The 23,369-nt window shown below is 43.5% G+C and overlaps 1 protein-coding gene across 1 annotated transcript in view; it reads right to left on the reverse strand.

The window, feature by feature from the left end:
* Window positions 1-8,534: 8,534 nt before the first annotated feature.
* CD81 (CD81 molecule) overlaps window positions 8,535-23,369 on the reverse strand; it is a 44,589-nt gene continuing 29,754 nt past the window's right edge. The window contains exons 5-8 of the mRNA XM_075837616.1: window positions 23,042-23,152; window positions 14,322-14,390; window positions 11,860-11,943; window positions 8,535-9,201 (exon numbers count right to left, since the gene is read on the reverse strand). Of these exons, the coding sequence (XP_075693731.1) occupies window positions 9,139-9,201; window positions 11,860-11,943; window positions 14,322-14,390; window positions 23,042-23,152 (327 nt within the window). The 3' untranslated portion in view covers window positions 8,535-9,138. The remainder of the gene's footprint in view (window positions 9,202-11,859; window positions 11,944-14,321; window positions 14,391-23,041; window positions 23,153-23,369) is intronic.

Genomic DNA, 23,369 nt, shown 5'->3' on the forward strand with positions numbered 1-23,369 from the left:
CCATTACATATTGTTGAGTTTCATAGACCTTGAAAAACCAGAAGTCTAGCCACATACAATACGAAGGCTATGCTCTGAGCAGAGGTGCAAGAGTGGGAAGTGCTGACATTACAAATGCTGAACAGGTTTGGATACAATGTACTAGATGGACAATTCCGTCATTGACATTACAGCATACAAAGTGTTCCAAACCACAAAGCTTTCATCTTTTATGTATTTATTTGAAAAAATAAATCTGCCAATCTGTGAATTTAATTTATGCCTAAAATATGAACAAATTCATTTTAAAGAGACTCTGTCACCAGTTTATAAATTACCTATCTCCTACCTAATCTAATAGGCGCTTTAGATAACTACTGTTTGTTGTTTTTTTTTAAAAAACAGCGTTTATTATTGACCAAGTTATGAACATTTTTCGATTTATGCTAATTTTTTCTAAATGTCCAACTGGGCGTTTTTTTTCCTATTCACCAAGTGGGGCGTTGTATAGAAGAGTGTATGACGCTGACCAATCTCTTCATTCCAGCCCAGCTTGATTCACAGCACAGCGTGATCTTGCGAGATCACGCTGTGACGTCACTTCCTCCCGCAGGTCCTTCACCGGAGCGACGGAAGACTGAACAGACCGCCTCCAGCCGCTGCAGATTCGGATAAATGTTTTGGCACAGCTGGAGGCCATTTAGCAGTTGGGCATTTTGAAAAATTTGCATAAATCGAAAAATGTTCATAACTTGGTCAATAATAAGGGTATGTTCACACGGCCTATTTACGGACGTAATTCGGGCGTTTTGGCCCCGAATTACGTCTGAAAATAGCGCCTCAATAGCGCTGACAAACATCTGCCCATTGAAAGCAATGGGCAGACGTTTGTCTGTTCACACGAGGCGTATATTTACGCGCCGCTGTCAAATGACGGCGCGTAACTAGACGCCCGCGTCAAAGAAGTGACCTGTCACTTCTTTGGCCGTAATTGGAGCCGCTATTCATTGACTCCAATGAATAGCAGCGCTAATTACGGCCGTAATTGACGCGGCGTTCAAGCGCCTGCACATGCCGGTACGGCTGAAATTACGGGGATGTTTTCAGGCTGAAACATCCCCGTAATTTCAGCCGTTACGGACCCCCGCCGTGTGAACATACCCTAAATGTTTTTTTTTTAAAAAAAACAGTAGTTATCTACATCAAAGTGCCTATTACATTAGGTAGGAGATAGGGAAGTTATAAACTGGTGACAGAGCCTCTTTAAATGTATGTTCCCACAGTTCAGATTTTGCTTGCTTTTTCTAAGCCAAATTCAGAATTGCTTACAGGAGAGCAGTCCTATAAGGCCAAGCCAAAGCCACACGTGGCGGAATTCCTCTTGAATTCCGCAGCGGACACTCCGCAGCGTTAATCCGCAGCGGAGCCGTTTGTCCATTGACTTCCACTTTTATTTAGCAGTGTTCGTTTAGACAATGCGTAAAATTCCGCTGCGGAGCATAGGCTGCGGAGCGGAATTTGGTGTCCGCAGCATGCTAGGGCTGTTGCGGAGTTGTGGCGGACTGGTTGCGGACTCATGGCGGAATTTCTCCATTGACTTCAATGGAGATTCTAATTTCCGCAATGAAGTCCGCAGCTGTCATGCACATGTTATGTGTGCTGCGGATGCGTCTTGCTTTTTTGACATGACATTTCTTCATTCTGGCTGGACCTACACTACCGTTCAAAAGTTTAGGGTCACTTAGAAATTTCCTTATTTTTGAAAGAAACGCACTCTTTTTCAATGAGGATAACATTAAATTAATCAGAAATACACTCTATACATTGTTAATGTGCTAAATGACTATTCTAGCTGCAAACGTCTGGTTTTTAATGCAATATCTACATAGGTGTATAGAGGCCCATTTCCAGCAACCATCACTCTAGTTTTCTAATGGTACATTGTGTTTGCTAACTGTGTTAGAAGGCTAATGGATGATTAGAAAACACTTGAAAACCCTTGTGCAATTATGTTAGCACCGCTGTAAACAGTTTTGCTGTTTAGAGGAGCTTTAAAACTGACCTTCCCTTGAGCTAGTTGAGAATCTGGAGCATTACATTTGTGGGTTCGATTAAACTCTCAAAATGGCTAGAAAAAGAGAGCTTTCATGTGAAACTCGACAGTCTATTCTTGGTCTTAGAAATGAAGGCTATTCCATGCGAGAAATTGCCAAGAAACGGAAGATTTCCTACAACGGTGTGTACTACTCCCTTCAGAGGACAGCACAAACAGGCTCTAACCAGAGTAGAAAGAGAAGTGGGAGGCCCCGCTGCACAACTGAGCAACAAGACAAGTACATTAGAGTCTCTAGTTTGAGAAATAGACGCCTCACAGGTCCTCAACTGGCAGCTTCATTAAATAGTACCCGCAAAACGCCAGTGTCAACGTCTACAGTGAAGAGGCGACTCCGGGATGCTGGCCTTCAGGGTAGAGTGGCAAAGAAAAAGCCATATCTGAGACTGGCTAATAAAAGGAAAAGATTAATATGGGAAAAAGCACACAGACATTGGACAGAGGAGGATTGGAAAAAAGTGTTATGGACAGACGAATCAAAGTTTGAGGTGTTTGGATCACACATCAGAACATTTGTGAGACGCAGAACAACTGAAAAGATGCTGGAAGAGTGCCTGACGCCATCTGTCAAGCATGGTGGAGGTAACGTGATGGTCTGGGGTTGCTTTGGTGCTGGTAAAGTGGGAGATTTGTGCAAGGTAAAAGGGATTTTGAATAAGGAAGGCTATCACTCCATTTTGCAATGCCATGCCATACCCTGTGGACAGCGCTTGATTGGAGCCAATTTCATCCTACAACAGGACAATGATCCAAAGCACACCTCCAAATTATGCAAGAACTATTTAGGGAAGAAGCAGGCAGCTGGTATTCTATCTGTAATGGAGTGGCCAGCGCAGTCACCAGATCTCAACCCCATAGAGCTGTTGTGGGAGCAGCTTGACCGTATGGTACACAAGAAGTGCCCATCAAGCCCATCCAACTTGTGGGAGGGGCTTCTGGAAGCATGGGGTGAAATTTCTCCCGATTACCTCAGCAAATTAACAGCTAGAATGCCAAAGGTCTGCAATGCTGTAATTGGTGCAAATGGTGCATTCTTTGACGAAAGCAAAGTTTGAAGGAGAAAATTATTATTTCAAATAAAAATCATTATTTCTAACCTTGTCAATGTCTTGACTGTATTTTCTAGTCATTTTGTAACTCATTTGATAAATATAAGTGTGAGTTTTCATGGAAAACACAAAATTGTCTGGGTGACCCCAAACTTTTGAACGGTAGTGTATGTATTTCTAGGTCTACAGCCAGACTGAGGAAGTCAATGGGGCTCCCGTAATTACGGGAGCGTTGCTAGGAGACGTCAGTAAATAGTCACTGTCCAGGGTGCTGAAAGAGTTAAGCGATCGGCAGTAACTGTTTCTGCACCCTGGACAGTGACTACCGATCCCAATATACAGCAACCTGTGAAAAAAATAGAAGTTCATACTTACCGAGAACTCCCTGCTTCTGTCTCCAGTCTGGTTTCCCAGGATGACGTTTCAGTCTAAGTGACGGCTGCAGCCAATCACAGGCTGCAGCGGTCACATGGACTGCCGCGTCATCCATGGAGCTCGGGCTGGATGCCGAAAGAGGGACGCGTCACCAAGACAACGGCCGGTAAGTATGAAATTGGTTTACTTTCACTAGGGAAAGTGCTGTCCCTTCTCTCTATCCTGCACTGATAGAGAGAAGGGAAGCACTTTGACCGCAGTCCGCAGCAGCTAGTCCGCATCAATTTACTGCACATTTTGGGCAGATCCGCCGCAGAATCTGCAACGCTTCTGTGCGAAATTGATGCGGACAGTTGCGGAGGAAAACCGCCACGTGGGGGCATGCCCTAAGACCTTTATCAGTTTCTTATGTTTAGATTCCGTTCCTGGTTTTGGCTTAAAAGATACTAGCGAATTCTGCATCAAATCTGCACTGTGTGAGCAAGGCCTAAAGATTATCAGGTCTGTAGGATGTGGGTAAAATCCAATGTGCTCTTATTCATGAGCATGGTGTGCAGTGATATGAAAAAGTATTTTCTGCCATTAAAGGGGTTGTCCATTCATAAGAAATTCATGGCCTTTGATCAAGATAGGCACAGCAAAAAAAGGGGTCATATATTTACTACAAATACACAAAAAGCAAAGAGGATGGCTGCTTAGTATTATCATTGCACACAAATAAGGCTTCCACAAGTATGCCAGTCGCACGATAACGTGTAGTGTTCCGTGCCGACTTACAACCTATTAGTAACACCCATAGTATTCCATCAGGCGGGCTGCCCAGCACATACCAGGTGAGAGGAACAGTTTATTAGTATTTTGAACTTGTGGGATCTCCTCTTACATAGCAATTGGGGCTTGTCTGCATCCTGTTGGGAAGTGTTTTTTGAACCTGCCCTTGTATCAAGTGAGTATGGCTTTTTCTTTTTATCCTCAAGATAGGCCATCAATATCTGAACGGTGGGGGTCCCACTTCCGGCACCCCCGCGATCATCTGTTTGGAAGGGGCCCTGTCGCTCGTATAAGCGATGTTTCCCCTTCATTCCCGTCACTGCTCATGTTGTAAATTTACGTCACACTCGTAGTAGCGGTTCACAGTATTAGGACGGATTTACACGAACGTGTAATACGTCCGTGCAACACGCGTGATTTTCACGAGCGTCGCACGGACCTATGCTAGTCTATGGGGCAGTGCAGACTGTCAGTGATTTTTGCGCAGCGTGAGTCCTCTGCGTAAAACTCATGACAGGTCCTATATGTCAATGGGTGTGTGAAAATCATGCATGCCACACGGAGGCACCTCCGTGGGACGTGCGTGAATCGCGCAACAGCAGGCAAACTATGATTGCAAACAGAAAAGCACCACATGCTTTTCTGTTTACAAACATCCAAACAGTGTCATAATGATGGCGGCTGCGCGAAAATCACGCTGCCGCGCACCATATGATCATGACACACGGAGCTGTTAAGTGCCTTTTGCGCACGCAAAACGGCACGTTTTTTTGCGTGCGCAAAACGCACACGCTCGTGTAAATCCGGCCTTACAGTGAATGGGAGAAGGCTAAAACAATGTGAACCGCCGATATAAGTGTGTCAACGATTCACAGTATAAGCAGATAAAGTACAGCTGATTGGCGGAGGTACTGAGAGTGTGACCCCCACCGATCAGATATTGATGGCCTATCCTGAGGATAGGCCATCAATTTCTTATGACTGGACAACCCCTTTAAGCTATACAGTATCATATTATGGAATAATGAACATTGTCCTTGGTTAAGGCACTTCTGGTTAGATTCACCACAGTTCTGTGGAGAAGACTTGAATCATGTTCCAGAGACCTAATCTGTCTTCACACGTGCCATATTTTTTTGTAGCGGTTTACTTTACTGTAATTTCTAAAAAAAAAATGCTTTCGATAACTTTTTTTCTAGTTGTGGATATGACAAAGAAAACGCTATAGGCAACTTTACTAGCATGGCTTACCAATAAAAAATTAAATGGAGTGACTGATAGATATAAGGAGAGGAGGTCTCTCTAGAGGAACGAAGTCTTGTGGCCACTATTTAATAAGGCTTTTCTATGTTTTTACGCCTGGAATATGCCTAAGGGTATGTTCACACGAGGTCATTACGTCCGTAATTGACGGACGTATTTCGAGCGCAAGTACCGGACCGAACACAGTGCAGGGAGCCGGGCTCCTAGCATCATAGTTATGTACGATGCTAGGAGTCCCTGCCTCGCTGCAGGACAACTGTCCCGTACTGAAAACATGATTACAGTACGGGACAGTTGTCCGGCAGCGAGGCAGGGACTCCTAGCATTGTACATAACTATGATGCTAGGAGCCCGGCTCCCTGCACTGTGTTCGGTCCGGTACTTGCGCCCGAAATACGTCCGTCAATTACGGACGTAATGACCTCGTGTGAACATACCCTTAAAATAAGTTTGTAACATAAGGTTCCTTGCACACGACCGAGATCGGGCCGTGAAAAACGGTCCGAGTGGATTTCCCGGACCGGCCACGGTACAGGTGAACAGGTCTCCTGGCATCATGGACATTTTAGGATGCTAGGAGTCCCTGCCTCCCCGCGGAACTGCTGTTCCGCACTGCATCATTTTGTACAGTACAGAACAGCAGTTCCGAGGGGAGGCAGGGACTCCTGGCATCATAAAATGTCTGTGATGCCAGGAACCCCGTTCACCTGTACCGTGGTTGGGCTGGGAAATCCAGCCGACACTCAGACCGTTTTTCAAGGCTTGATCTCGGTCGTGTGCAAGAGCACTAAAAGGATCTAGACCAAGAAAAAGTAATTATAAGTGCAACATATAATGAATATAATATCTTGTTCTTCAACACAAAAATCATGACTCCATAAGAAAATGCTTTATCCATATTGAATTCAAGATGGAATTACTCATCCTTGCAATTCTATTTTACTTAGCATGAAAGCAAGGGGTCTGCAGAGCCACCTGCTGGTAAGAAAAAGTAAAGTATGTTTGCGTAATACAGGGCGTTCTATAATATTCATGCAGTCCGGCTTTTCTTATGTAGGACACATTTTGCAAGGCACACAGACTTTGCAACACTGGCATAACTAAAGACAGTGCAGAGGATACAGGTGCACCCGGGCCCTGGTGTCTAAGGAGGGGGGCAGCAGTTCTATAAATGGGCGGATCAAAGGAGAAAATTGTGCAATATTGTAGCAACACTACACAGAGCTATCATACTGTATATCAGATGTAGCCATCTTTATCTTGACTGTTCACGCATTAAATACACAGTGGCAAGAAACTTTAACTTGACCTTTTCAATGGCTTTTGTTGTGTGATATTACGCCACAGCAAGTTATCAGAGTCAAGATAAACTTGGCTACATCTGTACCAAGTAATACTTCAATTTTATAAGATAGTTAGGTAGATACATATATCCTATAAAATGGGAAGTCATTGCATGTGACAAATGAGAGGTCTTGTACAGATAATGTACCATAATCCAGGGTTTTCATCCGTCTATTTTTGTATCTTTGAAAAAAATGTTTAGATCATTTTAATTCGAGGTATTTCATATAAAAGAAGACAAATGTTTAAATAATATAATGGGTGGAGATGGCTCATCCTGGAAAAAATTATTTGTTAACACTATTTTGGTCACGTATGATGAGATGGCTGCAATAGAAACTGGCTTGATATTTCAAGACTGACCCTAAAATGACTCCATGTTTCATAATGATCCTCTTGAATGGGAGCGTTTATTGGGAATGCCAAAAGATTATCCCAAACAGGCTGTGGATGTAGACGTGTCCCAACCAAACAAATAGGCTGTGGTAAAAGAAGAGATGTGAGTGTTGTCAAACCAATTGCTGTAGGTTTATTAGGCTCCATTCACTCTTTGTTATTGCCCTAGGTTTGGATTCAACCACTAGGCTGCTATTGGATTTGCCTTGGGCTTAGGCTAGGGTGCAGTTGGGAATAAAGGATTATCCAATCTTGACTGGAAGTGAAGATGGTCTCTACTGGAAGGTAACCTTACATTGCAATTCCCAGAAGAGTTTACATAGCAACAGCCGAGATGTCAGGCAGACTTGTAGTCAGAGAAAACAGAATATCAAAGCGGGCAACTTAGTCCATGGACTGTATATCAGGACATGTGGCATTCATTCACAAGTAGGTAACCGGCACGGATAAGGGTAGGAAGCGGTCAGTCACAAAGTCAGGAAACAGGCCTGGTCGGTAACCAGTTCAAAACAAGACGTCTTCACACAGTCACGTAGTTCTGTCAAAACTGGGGCAAAGGAAAAGTGGAGTAGTTGCTCATGACAACCAATGAGGTTGCTGCTTTTATTTTTCAAAAGGCCTCTGAGAAATAAAAGGTGTAATCTGATTGGGCATTTATTTGAATAAATCTCCCCATTAAATCTTATTTCACAGGCAGGAGAGCGGTGTCCGTAGCTAGAATACATAGGGGAAGGGTCGTAGAATCATTGAGCAGCATATGTAGTGATTCCACTACACATTATACTTGACATGAAGTGGCATTTCATAAGTGGCTTATAATGAGTTTTATCAATGGCACTTTTAGGAGCGTGTACATGCGGTGACAATGCTTATTCTCAAGTATAGGATAAACTCGGGATCAAGTCATAGGAATACGTAGGTTACATCAACCCAGAGGACAGTTCATGTACACAAATGAGATCAAGAGTCTGGCCTAACAAGGTGACCTATAGGTGACATCCCTATGTATGGTGGTGGAGAACAGTAAATACTGTCCCAGACACAAGCTCTTGAGGTTGCCCAAGGCCTACACAGAAAAGCAGTCGTCATATTAATTCTTACTTACAAATTTCATGATGGCAAAAATAAACTCACCAAAGACCACATTATAAGCCTGCCATGATCTTAAACTACTGTGATATACGGACGCTAACGTATTTTATGTACATTTAATTCCTAATGTATAAAAAAGAAGAAAAGTCAAGTGGTGTTGGGAGGAAAAGCCCCCAAAAAAGTTTTTAATGAGAATCTTTATACATGTTTATATATAATTATATATAATCACTTTTCCATCAGATGACAGATTGGTGTGGAGGGATCGTGCAGGAAAGGGGTATTGTTAGGATTGGTCCTTCCCCCGACAGTACTAACACAATATATTCTACACAGGAGCGGGCAGAGAGATTATGCAATAAGGCACTGGCATGCCCCCAAGAGTTGGACTGATGCGTAATCATCATTTATTCAGTACGAATGTCAACTCCAGAAGGCCTGATTTTATGGCAGTGACAGGGTGACATTACTTCACACTAAGGCTAGGAGCGCGGGGCCCTAAATTCGAAGGGAGTACATTCTGCAGGACCCCAGCTCCCGAGTGCCTTGTTGCTGTAACCTCCAGGGAAGGGCAGTATAGAGGAAAGAGATCCTCATGACCGGTTAAGAAGCAAACGTCAGCTTCTCATCAGGATTAAACATCTGCACAAGCTCCACAAGAGCGGTGAACAAGTGTTAATAAAGGACAAACTCAGGGAGGGAAGAAGGAGAATAGGGGAGGTGGGTGTTATTTACACGTGGGAAGCACCGCGGCTCTCAGTACACAGAATAGATCCGAATGCCACAGCACAGAACCATACTGAAAATCATCTCGATGATCTAAAAGAAAAGACAAAGTAAATAAAAATGCATCAAATGGAATAACTGCTAGGAAAAGATTTAATTGTACTGAGCAATATAAAAATGGACACAATTTTAAGCGGACCTGTCAGCACTCCTGACATGTCTGTTACAGTAAATACTTCCCTATGAAATAATAATTCTGGAACACCTTTTGTTTGAACCATGTAGTGTGCCGTTCCTGTTATTCCGCCTGGAAATGTATGAATAAATTGGCTACTGGGTGCTACCAATCAACTATACGGTCTGACACTATCAGCACTGATTGGACAGTTTCAGAGGGTGTAGGGACACGCCCCTTTAGCAAGGGGAATGCTTACACCCAGTTGTCAATTTATTTATACATTTCCAGGAGGAGTACAGGAGGAACGGCAGGAGGAAGACAATATGCTTGTGAATTTACATTTTATGGAGAATGCAAGTATTTACTAAAACAGACATGAGGACAGATAAAAGGTTCTCTTTAATACAAAAAAATTGCAAATGTTGTTTTTGAAACGTCAGTCTCTTATTTAGTTTTCGCAAGGATGGATAAACTTTAAATCCTGAAACCACTAAAAAATTCAGGTTTGACTGCAGTTATCTCCAATATTCCCTACTCACAGCGTCCAGGACCTGAGATATGAGGAGTTCTTTGGCAGGATCCCCAGACAGCAGACCTGGTGGTTTGTATTCAGGGAAAAAAAAATCCTTGTGACCACCCACTCTTTAGTCTGAGGATCCTGCCAACTCCTCGTTTCTCAGCTTCCTAAACCCCTGTCAGTGAGGTATATTAGGATTATCTTATTATTTAAAGAAAGCCTTAGGCCTTATTCACATTAACGTGTCCATTTTGGGTGCGTAAAAAACGCAGCATTTTTCTTGCGTTGCAGTTCCGTGTGACATCCGAGTACAGTGCGTGTCTGTGTTTTTACGCGCATATGTCATCCGTATGTCACGCATTTTTTACGTCAGCAAAATAAACTGAAGGAGGTGTTTTTTTCCCCTCATCCTTTCTTTAGCAACTGTTGCGTGAAAAACGCATGGCACACGGATGTGCGTCCGCGTGCTGTCCGTGATATTCACGCACCCATTGACTTCAATGGGTGCGTGATGCACAAAAAACCCACGCAGCGGACACACGTTGCGTGAAAAACACTGAATGTCTAAATGGCCCCATTGAATTGCATAGGTCCGTGTGATGTCCGTTGTTTTAACTCGTGTAACACGGACGTGAAATACGCTCGTGTGAATAAGGCCTTAGGCTGCTTTCACACAAGCGCTTTTTTCTATCTGCAATTGGAGTTCTTATTAATCTATGAGGCTATAGATAGCGGGACAGTATATGGCCCCCATGTTCAATCCACCAGTAATAGAGAGACATGAAACTTATTAACGGAGTCCCTTTGATGCAATCTAATATCCAAATTATCTCATATCACCCAAACCAGGGAGCACTTCAGAGGAAAGGGAAAATGATCTGCAGCCGGGACGGTATTGGGTCTTTTGTCCTTTATCATTACAGAGCAGCTTACTGGTTGGCTGAATAAGACGTTTTAAATGCACTTCAGGTAAAGGTACTAACTCTCATTAAAGAGACTCAGAGAGTATATGGAGATATATTTAGAGCCAATTCTCCATGGGAAAAAAATATGCAAATTAGCTCATATTAGCCAGACCAGACTCCTCCTAAAGAAAGAGACCCACCTGCAGACAACTGTATAGGGGTTCTTGTCTTTCATCAGTACAAAACCCACTTTTCCCATGGAGCATTGCCATTAAATAGGTCTCCATACACCCGCTGGGTCTCTTCAAAGACAGCCAGTACTGCCCTGAGCTGCAATTTAATAGACAGTAGAAATCTCCTAGGTGCCTCTATGGTGGCAGTGGGCACCTTTATCTACTGGGTCCCTGTGCAACTGCACAAGTGACACATATGGCATGTCCACCACTGGAAATACTGATGAAATCTGATCCGTGGTATGTGCATTTTTTTTCCAAATACGCTCACGTGAAATTGGCCTTGTATAAATATATTCTTTCTGCAATATTTTGTAATATTATGCCTTTTTCCGATTCCCTTTGGACTGTTATTCAGGGAATGCACTTCGGTCTAGAACATGGAGCTTCAGTGAGGATTTATTTATTTTATTCAGCATGAAAGAATAAATTTTTTTGACAACATTTTTATTAGCTCCACTAAGGCATTTGTTAATATTCATATGCTCTAACAACATTATTATGGGACTCAGGCCTTATCCTGTCAATATATAACAGGGGTGTAGCCAAGGGAGAACTGGCAAAGTATGTATGGGGCAAGGAAGTTTTGGCTGAAGATAAACCTAGAATTTCTCTGTCTTTTTTGCCTCCTGTACATGACCATATCTGGGATCCGTATCACACATATCCCGAATAGGATAGTTTACAGAAGTTTTTCACCCAACCCGAAATAAAATTATGCAGCCCGCAATATGGGTCAAAGAGTAAACATGATGTCTTTCTCTAGTTGTCACTGCCATATTAATCTGATGTAAGCAAAGATACATTTAAGTGGCGAACCAGCTTATACTGATATAACTCATGGCATTGTGAGAGTTGGAACAGCCGACTAATCTGAAGAATACAGTGTATTGACAAGAAGGAAGTTTAATGTCTCACCATAATAACAGCCACTACAGCAGCCGCAATACCGACCAAGTGTAGCTTAGATTGGAACAGCTCATCAATTTTTTTATGGCAATCCTATAGAAGCGAAGGAATGTTAAAATGTTATCTGTCAATGTTCGTGAAAACCTCGGTAACAGTGATCACAATATAGTTACATTTTACCTATACTGTAAAAAACAAACGCAGGCTGGGAGGACAAAAACATTTAATTTTAAGAAAGCCAATTTCCCCAGGATGAGGGCGGCAATTCAGGATATAGACTGGGAAGAACTAATGTCAAATAATGGAACAAATGATAAATGGGAGATTTTCAAATCTACTTTGAGTTATTATAGTGCAAAATTTATTCCTACAGGTAATAAGTATAAACGACTCAAATTAAACCCCACATGGCTTACACCTTCTGTGAAAGGGGCAATACATGACAAAAAAAGGGCATTTAAAAAATACAAATCTGAGGGTACAGCTGTAGCCTTTGTAAAATATAAAGAGCTTAATAAAATCTGTAAAAATGTAATAAAATTAGCAAAAATACAAAATGAAAGGCAGGTGGCCAAGGATAGTAAAACAAATCCTAAAAAATTCTTCAAGCATATAAATGCAAAAAAGCCAAGGTCTGAACATGTAGGACCCCTAGATAATGGTAATGGGGAGTTGATCACAGGGGATCAAGAGAAGGCAGAGTTACTAAATGGGTTCTTTAGCTCTGTATATACAACAGAAGAAGGAGCAGCTGATGTAGCCGGTGCCAGTGCTGTTAATATATCAGTTGATATACTGAATTGGATGAATGTAGAGATGGTCCAAGCTAAATTAAATAAAATAAATGTGCACAAGGCCCCAGGACCAGATGGGTTACACCCTAGAATTCTTAAAGAGCTTAGTTCAGTTATTTCTGTCCCCCTTTTCATAATATTCAGAGAATCTCTAGTGACTGGCATAGTGCCAAGGGACTGGCGCAGGGCAAATGTGGTGCCTATTTTCAAAAAGGGCTCTAGGTCTTCCCCGGGTAATTATAGACCAGTAAGCTTAACATCCATCGTGGGGAAAATGTTTGAGGGGCTATTGAGGGACTATATACAGGATTATGTGACAATAAATAGCATTATAAGTGACAGCCAGCACGGTTTTACTAAGGACAGAAGTTGTCAAACTAACCTAATCTGTTTTTATGAAGAGGTGAGCAGAAGTCTAGACAGAGGGGCCGCTGTGGATTTAGTGTTTTTGGACTTTGCAAAGGCATTTGACACTGTCCCCCATAGACGCCTAATGGGTAAATTAAGGACTATAGGTTTAGAAAATATAGTTTGTAATTGGATTGAGAATTGGCTCAAGGACCGTATCCAGAGAGTTGTGGTCAATGACTCCTACTCTGAATGGTCCCCGGTTATAAGTGGTGTACCCCAGGGTTCAGTGCTGGGACCACTATTATTCAACTTATTTATTAATGATATAGAGGATGGGATTAATAGCACTATTTCTATTTTTGCAGATGACACCAAGCTATGTAATATAGTTCAGACTATGGAAGATGTTCATGAATTACAGGCAGATTTAAACAAACTAAGTGTTTGGGCGTCCACTTGGCAAATGAAGTTTAATGTAGATAAATGTAAAGTTATGCATCTGGGTACCAACAACCTGCATGCATCATATGTCCTAGGGGGCGCTACACTGGCGGATTCACTTGTTGAGAAGGATCTGGGTGTACTTGTAAATCATAAACTCAATAACAGCATGCAGTGTCAATCAGCTGCTTCAAAGGCCAGCAGGATATTGTCGTGTATTAAAAGAGGCATGGACTCGCGGGACAGGGATGTAATAATGCCACTTTACAAAGCATTAGTGAGGCCTCATCTAGAATATGCAGTTCAGTTCTGGGCTCCAGTTCATAGAAAGGATGCCCTGGAGTTGGAAAAAATACAAAGAAGAGCAACGAAGCTAATAAGGGGCATGGAGAATTTAAGTTATGAGGAAAGATTGAAAGAATTAAACCTATTTAGCCTTGAAAAAAGACGACTAAGGGGGGACATGATTAACTTATATAAATATATTAATGGCACATACAAAAAATATGGTGATATCCTGTTCCTTGTAAAACCCGCTCAAAAAACAAGGGGGCACTCCCTCCGTCTGGAGAAAAAAAGGTTCAAGCTGCAGAGGCGACAAGGCTTCTTTACAGTAAGAACGGTGAATCTATGGAATAGTCTACCGCAGGAGCTGGTCACAGCAGGGACAGTAGATGGCTTTAAAAAAGGGTTAGATAATTTCCTAGAACAAAAAAATATTAGCTCCTATGTGTAGAAATTTTTCCTTCCCTTTTCCCTTCCCTTGGTTGAACTTGATGGACATGTGTCTTTTTTCAGCCGTACTAACTATGTAACTATGTAACTATGTAACTATAAATAAGTGCATGACTATCGGCATTGTCATCATCAACTATGTCTACTCACCACATTCAACATTCCAGATGGACAAAGGTTGTCGCCCAGGTTTCTCATGTCAATTTTACAGCATTGCAGCTATAAGAGAAGAAACATTTCATAGCGAGTAAACAAAAATGAACACAGAAATACCCAAACCTAAAAAATACCACAGGGACATAAAGCTAGTTTAATATGTGATGTAATGTACCAGTAAAATGTGCATATGTATTTAACGTTGTAATATACTATCTATCTATCTATCTATCTATCTATCTATCTATCTATCTATCTATCTATCTATCTATCTATCTATCTATCTATCTATCTATCTATCTATCTATCTATCTATCTATCTATAATCTATCTATCTAGTAAGAAGTAAGGGAATGAGGGAATGAGGGATAGGGACTGAGGGATTGGGGGATAGGGACACATCTAGGGTCGGGGTTATACAAGTCCATGGCATATCATGTTTCTCTCAGTCTATGGCATGCAGTGACATATTGTGCCGCTGTGCCCACTGTGGTTTCCTCTTCACCCAGCAGAATGTACAGTTTCTCTTCCTCTTCCATGGAGCTGAAGTCCGGTAAGAGATCAGAGAGTCTCCTGAAGTGAGTGCCCCTCACTGCTGAGTATTTGGTGCAGTGTAGCAGGAAGTGGGCCTCATCCTCCACGGCCTCCTGGTCACACTGTTGGCACAGTCGGCTCTCCCTTGCCTTGTGGGTCTGTCTGTGGCGCCCGGATTTGATGAGCAGGTTGTGGGCGCTCAGTCTGTAGCGGCTCAGGATCTATCTGTCTCTGGGGTTTGGCAGTTTCTCCAGATATGGCGCCAGTTTATATTCTCGCTGTAGACTCCGGTTTATTGTCAGTTTCTGGGATGTCTTTATGTCGTTCCTCCAGTCACTGATATACTCCTCTTGGCTCTCGTTTATTGTCTTCTTGATTTCGGCTTTTGTGAGGCCGCGCTGAGTGACATTTTCTTCAGGCCGGGTCAGGGTGAGATGTTCTGGGGGGCCTGGTTTACCTGGGACCCCTTGGTGTAGCAAGGCTTTATGGTGATAGAAACTTTGCCTGCTGCTGTGTAGATGGGCCCAGAATGATAGCGCCCTCTTCTGGATTGTGAGGTGTAGTGGGAATCTGCCCAGTTCTGCCCGACAGGCACTATTTGTGGTGCTCCGATGGACTTGGAGAAGGTGTTTGCAGAATTCTAGGTGGAAAATTTCTGTTGGGCTGGAATCCCACCTTGACCAGTTTGGGTATGTGTCCGGACCCCAGACTTCACTGGCATACAGGAGGATTGGGAAGATGATGGAGTCAAAGATTTTCAGCCAGACCGTTACTGGTGGTTTGAGGTGATAGAGTTTTCTTTTGATGGCATAGAAGGTTTTGCACGCCTTGTCTTTCAGTATCTCTATGGCTTGTTTAAAGCTTCCTGATTGGTTGATTTCTATGCCCAGGTAGGTGTACCTGTCGGTCGCTGTGAGTGTGGCGTTATTTAGCGTGAAGGTCGGGTGCCTGGGGGATTTTGAGTTTCTCTTCTGGAACACCATGATGTTGGTTTTCTTTGCATTGATTTGTAGTGCCCACGTAGAGCTGAATTTTTCTAGGATTTGCAGGTTGTCTTGGAGACCTTTCTCGGTTGGTGATAGCAACAGAAGGTCATCTGCATACAACAGAAATGTCACCTGGGTGTCATGGAGGGCGAGACCTGGTGCTGAGGAGGATTCCAGAGCTGTGGCCAGTTCATTGATGTAGATGTTGAAGAGCGTTGGACTGAGGCTGCAGCCTTGTCTGACTCCTCGGCTCTGCTGGAAATCAGCCGTTCTTCTCCCGTTCACCTTCACGCTGCATCTGTTCTCTGTGTAGGAGCTTCTGATGACGTCATAGGTTTTACCTCCTATTCCGCTCTCCAGCAGTTTCAGGAATAGGCCCGGGTGCCACACTGAGTCGAAGGCCTTCTTAAAGTCCACAAAACAGGCGTAAATCTTCCCATGCTTTGTATTGTGGACGTGGCTCTTGATGAGGCTGCGCAGGGTGTAGATGTGGTCAGTGGTGCGGTGGTTTGACATGAACCCAGCTTGGCTTTGGTGGAGGACATTGTGCTGGGTGAGGAAGCTGAGGATTCTCTTATTCAGGATGCTGTTGAACAGTTTCCCCAGGTTGCTGCTGACACATATCCCTCGGTAGTTGGCCGGGTCGTACCTGTCCCCACTCTTGTGGATTGGTGTTATAAGGCCTTGGTTCCAGATTTGAGGGAAGTAGCCGGCACTCAGCACCATATTAAATAGTTTTACTATTGCGGCCTGTATTTCTGGCGGGCTGTGTTTTATCATTTCTGGTGAAATTCCGTCTAGGCCGCTGGATTTTTTACACCTTATGTCTGAGGTTCTCTCTGTTACTTCTTGAAGTGTTATTGGTGCGTCCAGGGGGTTTTGAGAATCTTTCAGTGTTTCCTCCATCGCCTTCAATTTTGATATTATTTGTTTTTGTTCTTGGCTTTGTTCTTCTTTCGGGATATCTTTGTAGAGGTCCTTGAAATATTGGAGCCAGATGTTGCCATTTTGGATAGGTTGTTTTTCTTGCAATTTTTGCCCATGTATTTCCATAATTCCCAGAACGAGTTGTCATGGAGGGCATCTTGGAGTTGGGTAAGTTTGGTGGAGATGTGCCTTTGTTTTTTCTTTCGGAGAATGGTCTTGTATTGCCTCTGTATGTTGCTGTAGGCCTCCTTCAGACCGGTGTTGTTTGGGTCTCGGTGCTTCTTATTTGAGGCATTTCTTAGGGTTTTCCGTACTTCTTTGCACTCACGGTCAAACCAACCATTAGGATGTATTTCTTGTGGCCTCTTGTAGTCACATCTTTTCAGGTCGGACCTCTCTGCCATGGTATAGAATATATTATTGAGGTCATTTATGGCCTGATTTACCCCCCTCCTGGGCTTGTCTCATACACCTTGTTGTAGAGGTTGTGAAGCATCTCATGCACTTCTGGTCTGTTGATTGTCTCTTTATATTTTATAGTTGACGTTTTGGGCCATTTAAAAGATGGGGGCAGGTTGAAGAGGCCAGTTTGATGTGGTTTTGTGCAGATGGTTTGTTTGTGGATTTGATGTATAGAAGTAATTGGTTGTGATCTGACAGGTGCGTTTGTGGAGTGACTATGAGTGCGCCAATGTTTGCGGGGTCCATGTCCGTGATGGCATAGTCTACTACACTGCTGCCTACATGGGAGTTTAGTGTATACCTTCCTAAAGAGTCTCCCTTGGTGCGGCCATTCAGTATGTGTAGCCCTAAGCTTCGACATAGATTCAGTAGTTTTTTCCCGCTTTTGTTGACGGTGCGGTCATAGCTGTTTCTCTCTTTCTGTAGGGAGTTATGACAGTCGGCCTCTGCTCCAAAGATGAAGATGTTTCCATCATTGGTCAGGTAGTCTTTATCTCTCCCCGTTCTTGCATTGAGGTTTCCGTAGATGAGAACGCTGCCCAGAGTCTGGAAATGGGCGGCTTCCCTTTGTATAATCTCAAAGCTGTCTGGGTTGGAGTACGGGGACTCTGGCGGTGCGATGTACGTTGCGCAGAGGTACATGTCAGACTGGGAGGTGAGGATGGATCTGCCTATTCTTATCCAGATATGGCTTCTCCTCGCTTCACGGCTTTGATCTGCTCATGGAGCTCCTCTTTGTACCAGACTAATATTCCTCCTGAACACCGGCCCTGCTTGATGTGTTTATTTTTCAGGGCGGGGACAGAGATTTCCCTGTATCCAGTGGGCACCAGGGATTCATTCTCTGTCCTAGTCCATGTTTCCAGGAGGATTTGTATATCAATATTTTTCAGTCTTTGGTTGAAGTCTGGATCGTTAGTTTTGCATCCAAAGGCTGAGGCGTTGAGGCCTTGAATATTCCAGCTGCTGATTATAAAGGACGTCGTTGTGTATCCATATACCTTGTAATGAGCGGCGCTGTGTAGGACGGGCTGGAGATGTGACTGCTGGATGTGTTGTAGATGTTCTCGTGTTGTACAGTCACATTAGTTTTCTACATAGAGTGCTGAGCAGGGTCTTTATCTCCTCCATGTCTCTGCTCTGCGTGTCTCTGTGTAAGGCAGGGGGTTTCCTCCATGTCTCTGCTCTGCGTGTCTCTGTGTGAGGCAGGGGGTTTCCTCCATGTCTCTGCTCTGTGTGTCTCTGTGTGAGGCAGGGGGTTTCCTCCATGTCTCTCCCCTGCGTGTCTCTGTGTGAGGCAGGGGGTTTCCTCGATGGCTTTTGCCTCTGTTGGTCTGACCTTGGGTAAAGGTTTTTTTCTCCTGGGTGTAGTGAGGTGTGTGGAGTTTGAGGTCTTTTCATTATTTGTGATGATTCCATGATGTTTTGGCTTTGGCTGGTGTGGGGTTCAGCTCTGGGGGGTCTGTTCAGCACAATGTCTTTCAGTTCTTTGGCCAGAAGGCTATCCCCTCGTTTGTTGAGGTGTTTGTCGTCATACAGGTGGTGACTCTCTATGGAGGAGTGTTGTGCCAGGCTGATGTTTGACATTGAGCTGTTGTTCGCTGCCAGCTCTGTGTTGATGGCCTGCGTGATCTCGTTGGGTACATCTTTTCTTGGGAGCACGGATGATATAATTATTTTACTGCCGGGGAACTTTTGTTGTGCCATCTTTGCTAGTTGGGTCAGTTGTTCTGCAATCTGCTGTTGCTGGTCTTGGATGTTGTTTGTACCCGTGTGTATAATGAGATGGTTTGGATTGGTAAAATGTGGGTTATTGATGACTGATGTGACTTGTTGGATAGTTGCACAGTGAATTTTACTGACCCTTTTTTCTGGGAAGAGTCGCCGTGTATTAAGGTATTTGCCATTTGAGTCTATTATTAGGACAGTATCAGGACATTGTGACTTGGGGGCGGCTTGTCTGATGCTTGTGTCCTGGGTCCTGCTTGGTGGTGGTATGTGGTGCTGCTGTGGTTCTGTGCTGGAGGTTTGGTTGGCGGTCGGCTTTGTACCCACTTGTATCGCTCTGTTTTCTCCTAGTTTGTTTTCATTAATTTCAGGAATATTTATTGGGTTTGGGTGATTTGATGTACTAGCATGCTGGTCATTGGCTGTCCTTATGTCAGCGCTCTCCCTTGTTGCTAGACTTTGTGTTTGTGGTTTTAGATTTTCTATCTCTAATCTGAGCTTTGCATTTTCTTGTTGCAGCTCTCGGAGTGTACGTTGTATTTCCTGCAGAGCTGATGCATGTTCACATTTCAGTTTGTTTATCTCTTTAATTACTTGGTCATTTGTGTTTTTGCCACCGAAATTTCTTTGAAGTTCTTCTTTGAATTGTACAAAGTCTCTTTCTAATTGAGATAAACAGTCTCTGAGAGTGTCGGGTGAGGGGTGTGGGACATTGGGACATGGGACAGCGGGGGTGTCGCTGGAGATTGTCTCTGTATGTCCATCTCTGGTCTGGGTTGCTGGAGTTTGTTGTTCTTTGTAAGTTTGGGCCTGGTCTTTAATATGATGAAAGATTTCTTGGAATTCCTCTAGGTTGTCCTCATTGCCTTGTATGAGAACGGTGCCGTTATTATATAGACTTATGGTAAGTGTAATACTCCCATCATTTCCTGTGCCTTTTATTCTGATCTGTCGGCCCTTATTGATACCACACTTTGATATGTCCTTATAGTGCTGGCACAGTGCTGTGTGCCAGGCGGAGCGGTGCTCAGTGTAGAATAATACAAGAATAATACATTTGTTTTCCTCTTGACTTCTTCTTTAGAGGTAAAGTCAGCAAAAAGTGTCTCTGGATTTCGTCTGATTGTGTCAAGTTTTATGGCTTTCCTCGCTTGAATGCTCCTCTGCCCTTCGGAGTATGTGATCTCCAAGGTGCCTGACCCCCTCTTGTCTAAATCTTCTATCCCAAACTCCGTCTTATGGACATTTACTTTATTCTGCATTTCTTGTTCTAAATTGTGATTTTCCATTTTTTAGATAAATCCTTATATCTCTGGTGTTTTCTCTCTAGTAGGATTGTGTTGGTGTTGCAGGAAGTTCTTACCTTTTGGATGCTCAGATCTCTGGACTCGGTCAGACTTGATGTTCTCTGCTGCAGTCTGTCCTCTAAGCAAAATTCTTGTTTTTTCTTTCAAATCTTTATATTTCTTATTTTTCATGAAGAACTTTTAGTCCTGCTTCCTCCTGTCTTCCATGGAGTCTGTATTATCCAGGTTATCTATCTATCTCACATCTATCTATCTCACATCTGTCTATCTATCTATCTATCTATCTATCTATCTATCTATCTATCTATCTATCTATCTATCTATCTATCTATCTATCTATCTATCTATCTATCTATCTCATCTCAGTGACAGACTATATGGAGGGCACTTATGGCAGGCAATGTGGAAACTAAGGCAAGCACTCTGAGGAGCATCTGTGGCAGGCACTTCGGAGTTCATAGTTGGTGGCCCTCTAGAGAACATCTCTGTAGCAGGTACTCTGGAAAGCATCTGAGGCTTAGGGCCTATTAACATCAGCGTCGGGCTTCCGACGGAAACCATAGCTTCTGTTTGCAATACCACTGATTTCAATGGTAATGCTTCCGTTGCAGTTGGTTTCAGTTTGTTTCCGGTCTGTAAAGTTTGAATTGTTTTGGCGGAAACAATAAAGTAGTCGACTACAAAGAGGGTCTTTTGCTTTGGAGTACCCAGTGTGCAGGGGCTGCAGGGAAACCGAAACACCTGCTGCCTGTTTCACCCACAGATTATAGATGATCAATGGGGTCCCATTAGGGTTGGACTGGCCTACTAGAGTACCAGGGGATCCTCTGATAGACCAAGGCTCTGAATAATCGGCCCTAAAGGTTCAGCAGAGGACAACCTCATTTGGAGTTGACTTGGGAGACAATCACTTGTCACTGGAGTCCCTTCCTTATGGGTTGATTCACAACTAACCTATTAGACCTTACTGATGATATGACCTGTGTATGCTAGTCATAAGTGCTAAAGGGAGTCGCATTACACCGTAGGACTCTGTCAGAGCACTTTCTCCTTCACACAAGTCTAAGCTATAGTGAAATGCTGGCACCTGAGTCCTCTCTTTGCTAATTAAGATTTGCTACTCCCACTCATTGAGATCCCTTGGCTAGTCATAAGTGCCAAGGGGACTCCCATTACACACGCAGACTCTTTTAGAGCAGTCTCTCCATAAAACATGTCTAAGCAATAGTGATAGGCTGGCACGTGAGTGCTCGTGGTGCACTTGAAAAGCCAAAACAAATCTTTATTTGATATTTTTGGCACTCCAACTAACAGTAAACTTTGAAAATGACTTGGTCTTTACAGTTTTAAAAAGCATTAGTAAGCAGTAATGAGGAAAAAAAATCATTTTTGTTTTGGATGATGGATGTCAGTGCAGCAGCAGCTGGCCCGAGCCACAAATTGGATCTTTATATAAAACAAAGATGAACACTAAATATATTACACCTTTAAGGGTACCTCCTATGATGATGCGTACCTTCGCAGGAAGTTTAAAAATGACAGTGCGTCCAGTTGGCTAGGTGCATGAGAGGCTTCATCATACAGTTTCCTAGGTGCATGAGAGGCTTCATCATACAGTTGCCTAGGTGCATGAGAGGCTTCATCATACAGTTGCCTAGGTGCATGAGAGGCTTCATCATACTGTTGCCTAGGTGCATGAGAGGCTTCATCATACAGTTGCCTAGGTGCATGAGAGGCTTCATCATACAGTTGCCTAGGTGCATGAGAGGCTTCATCATACAGTTGCCTAGGTGCATGAGAGGCTTCATCATACAGTTGCCTAGGTGCAGGCTTCATCATACAGTTGGCTAGGTGCATGAGAGGCTTCATCATACTGTTGCCTAGGTGCATGAGAGGCTTCATCATACAGTTGCCTAGGTGCATGAGAGGCTTCATCATACAGTTGCCTAGGTGCATGAGAGGCTTCATCATACAGTTGGCTAGGTGCATGAGAGGCTTCATCATACAGTTTCCTAGGTGCATGAGAGGCTTCATCATACAGTTGCCTAGGTGCATGAGAGGCTTCATCATACAGTTGCCTAGGTGCATGAGAGGCTTGGCTTCATCATACAGTTGCCTAGGTGCATGAGAGGCTTCATCATACAGTTGCCTAAGTGCATGAGAGGCTTCATCATACAGTTGGCTAGGTTCATGAGAGGCTTCATCATACAGTTGGCTAGGTGCATGAGAGACTTTATCATACAGTTGGCTAGGTGCATGAGAGGCTTCATCATACAGTTGGCTAGGTGCATGTGAGGTTTCATCATACAGTTGCCTAGGTGCATGAGAGGCTTCATCATACAGTTGTCTAGGTGCATGAGAGGCTTCATCATACAGTTGCCTAAGTGCATGAGAGGCTTCATCATACAGTTGGCTAGGTTCATGAGAGGCTTCATCATACAGTTGGCTAGGTGCATGAGAGGCTTCATCATACAGTTGCCCAGGTGCATGATAGGCTTCATCATACAGTTGGCTAGGTTCATGAGAAGCTTCATCATACAGTTGGCTAGGTGCATGAGAGGCTTCATCATACAGTTGTCTAGGTGCATGAGAGGCTTCATCATACAGTTGGCTAGGTGCATCAGAGGCTTCATCATACAGTTGTCTAGGCAACTGGACTGCCCGCTCTCAGATCAGCATGTCCCGCTATCACTATTAAACTTCTGCTACTTTAGCAAGGAATATTTTTGGGGACTGAAAAATTTTTTCTTTCCTTCTAGGAATTTCTTACCGACTCATGGAAAACTTTGATGACAGATTTGGCCTTCTCACTTTCTTCCTTCTTCACACTCCTCGCTTGCTCATAAGCTTCATCATAAAACTGTTTTATCTCCTTTGAGACCTGAGAAGACAGAAAATGCCATTTTGTAAGGTGCCTTTGGAGAGAGGGGGCCCCGCCCTGATTGGTCCTTTCCCCTTTGCTACTGGTGGCAAGAACCTTTTGCAGAACTCCTCCTCAGAGGAACTGCTTTGTTAGCAAACAAGGGTGGAATTGGCCTAAGGATGATGCAAAGGGTTTGGTGGGGGAAATACTAGGCCCTGCTGTCCAGGGTTAAAAA

Source organism: Rhinoderma darwinii, chromosome 9 (assembly GCF_050947455.1).
Source record: "Rhinoderma darwinii isolate aRhiDar2 chromosome 9, aRhiDar2.hap1, whole genome shotgun sequence".
Taxonomy (NCBI): domain Eukaryota; kingdom Metazoa; phylum Chordata; class Amphibia; order Anura; family Rhinodermatidae; genus Rhinoderma; species Rhinoderma darwinii.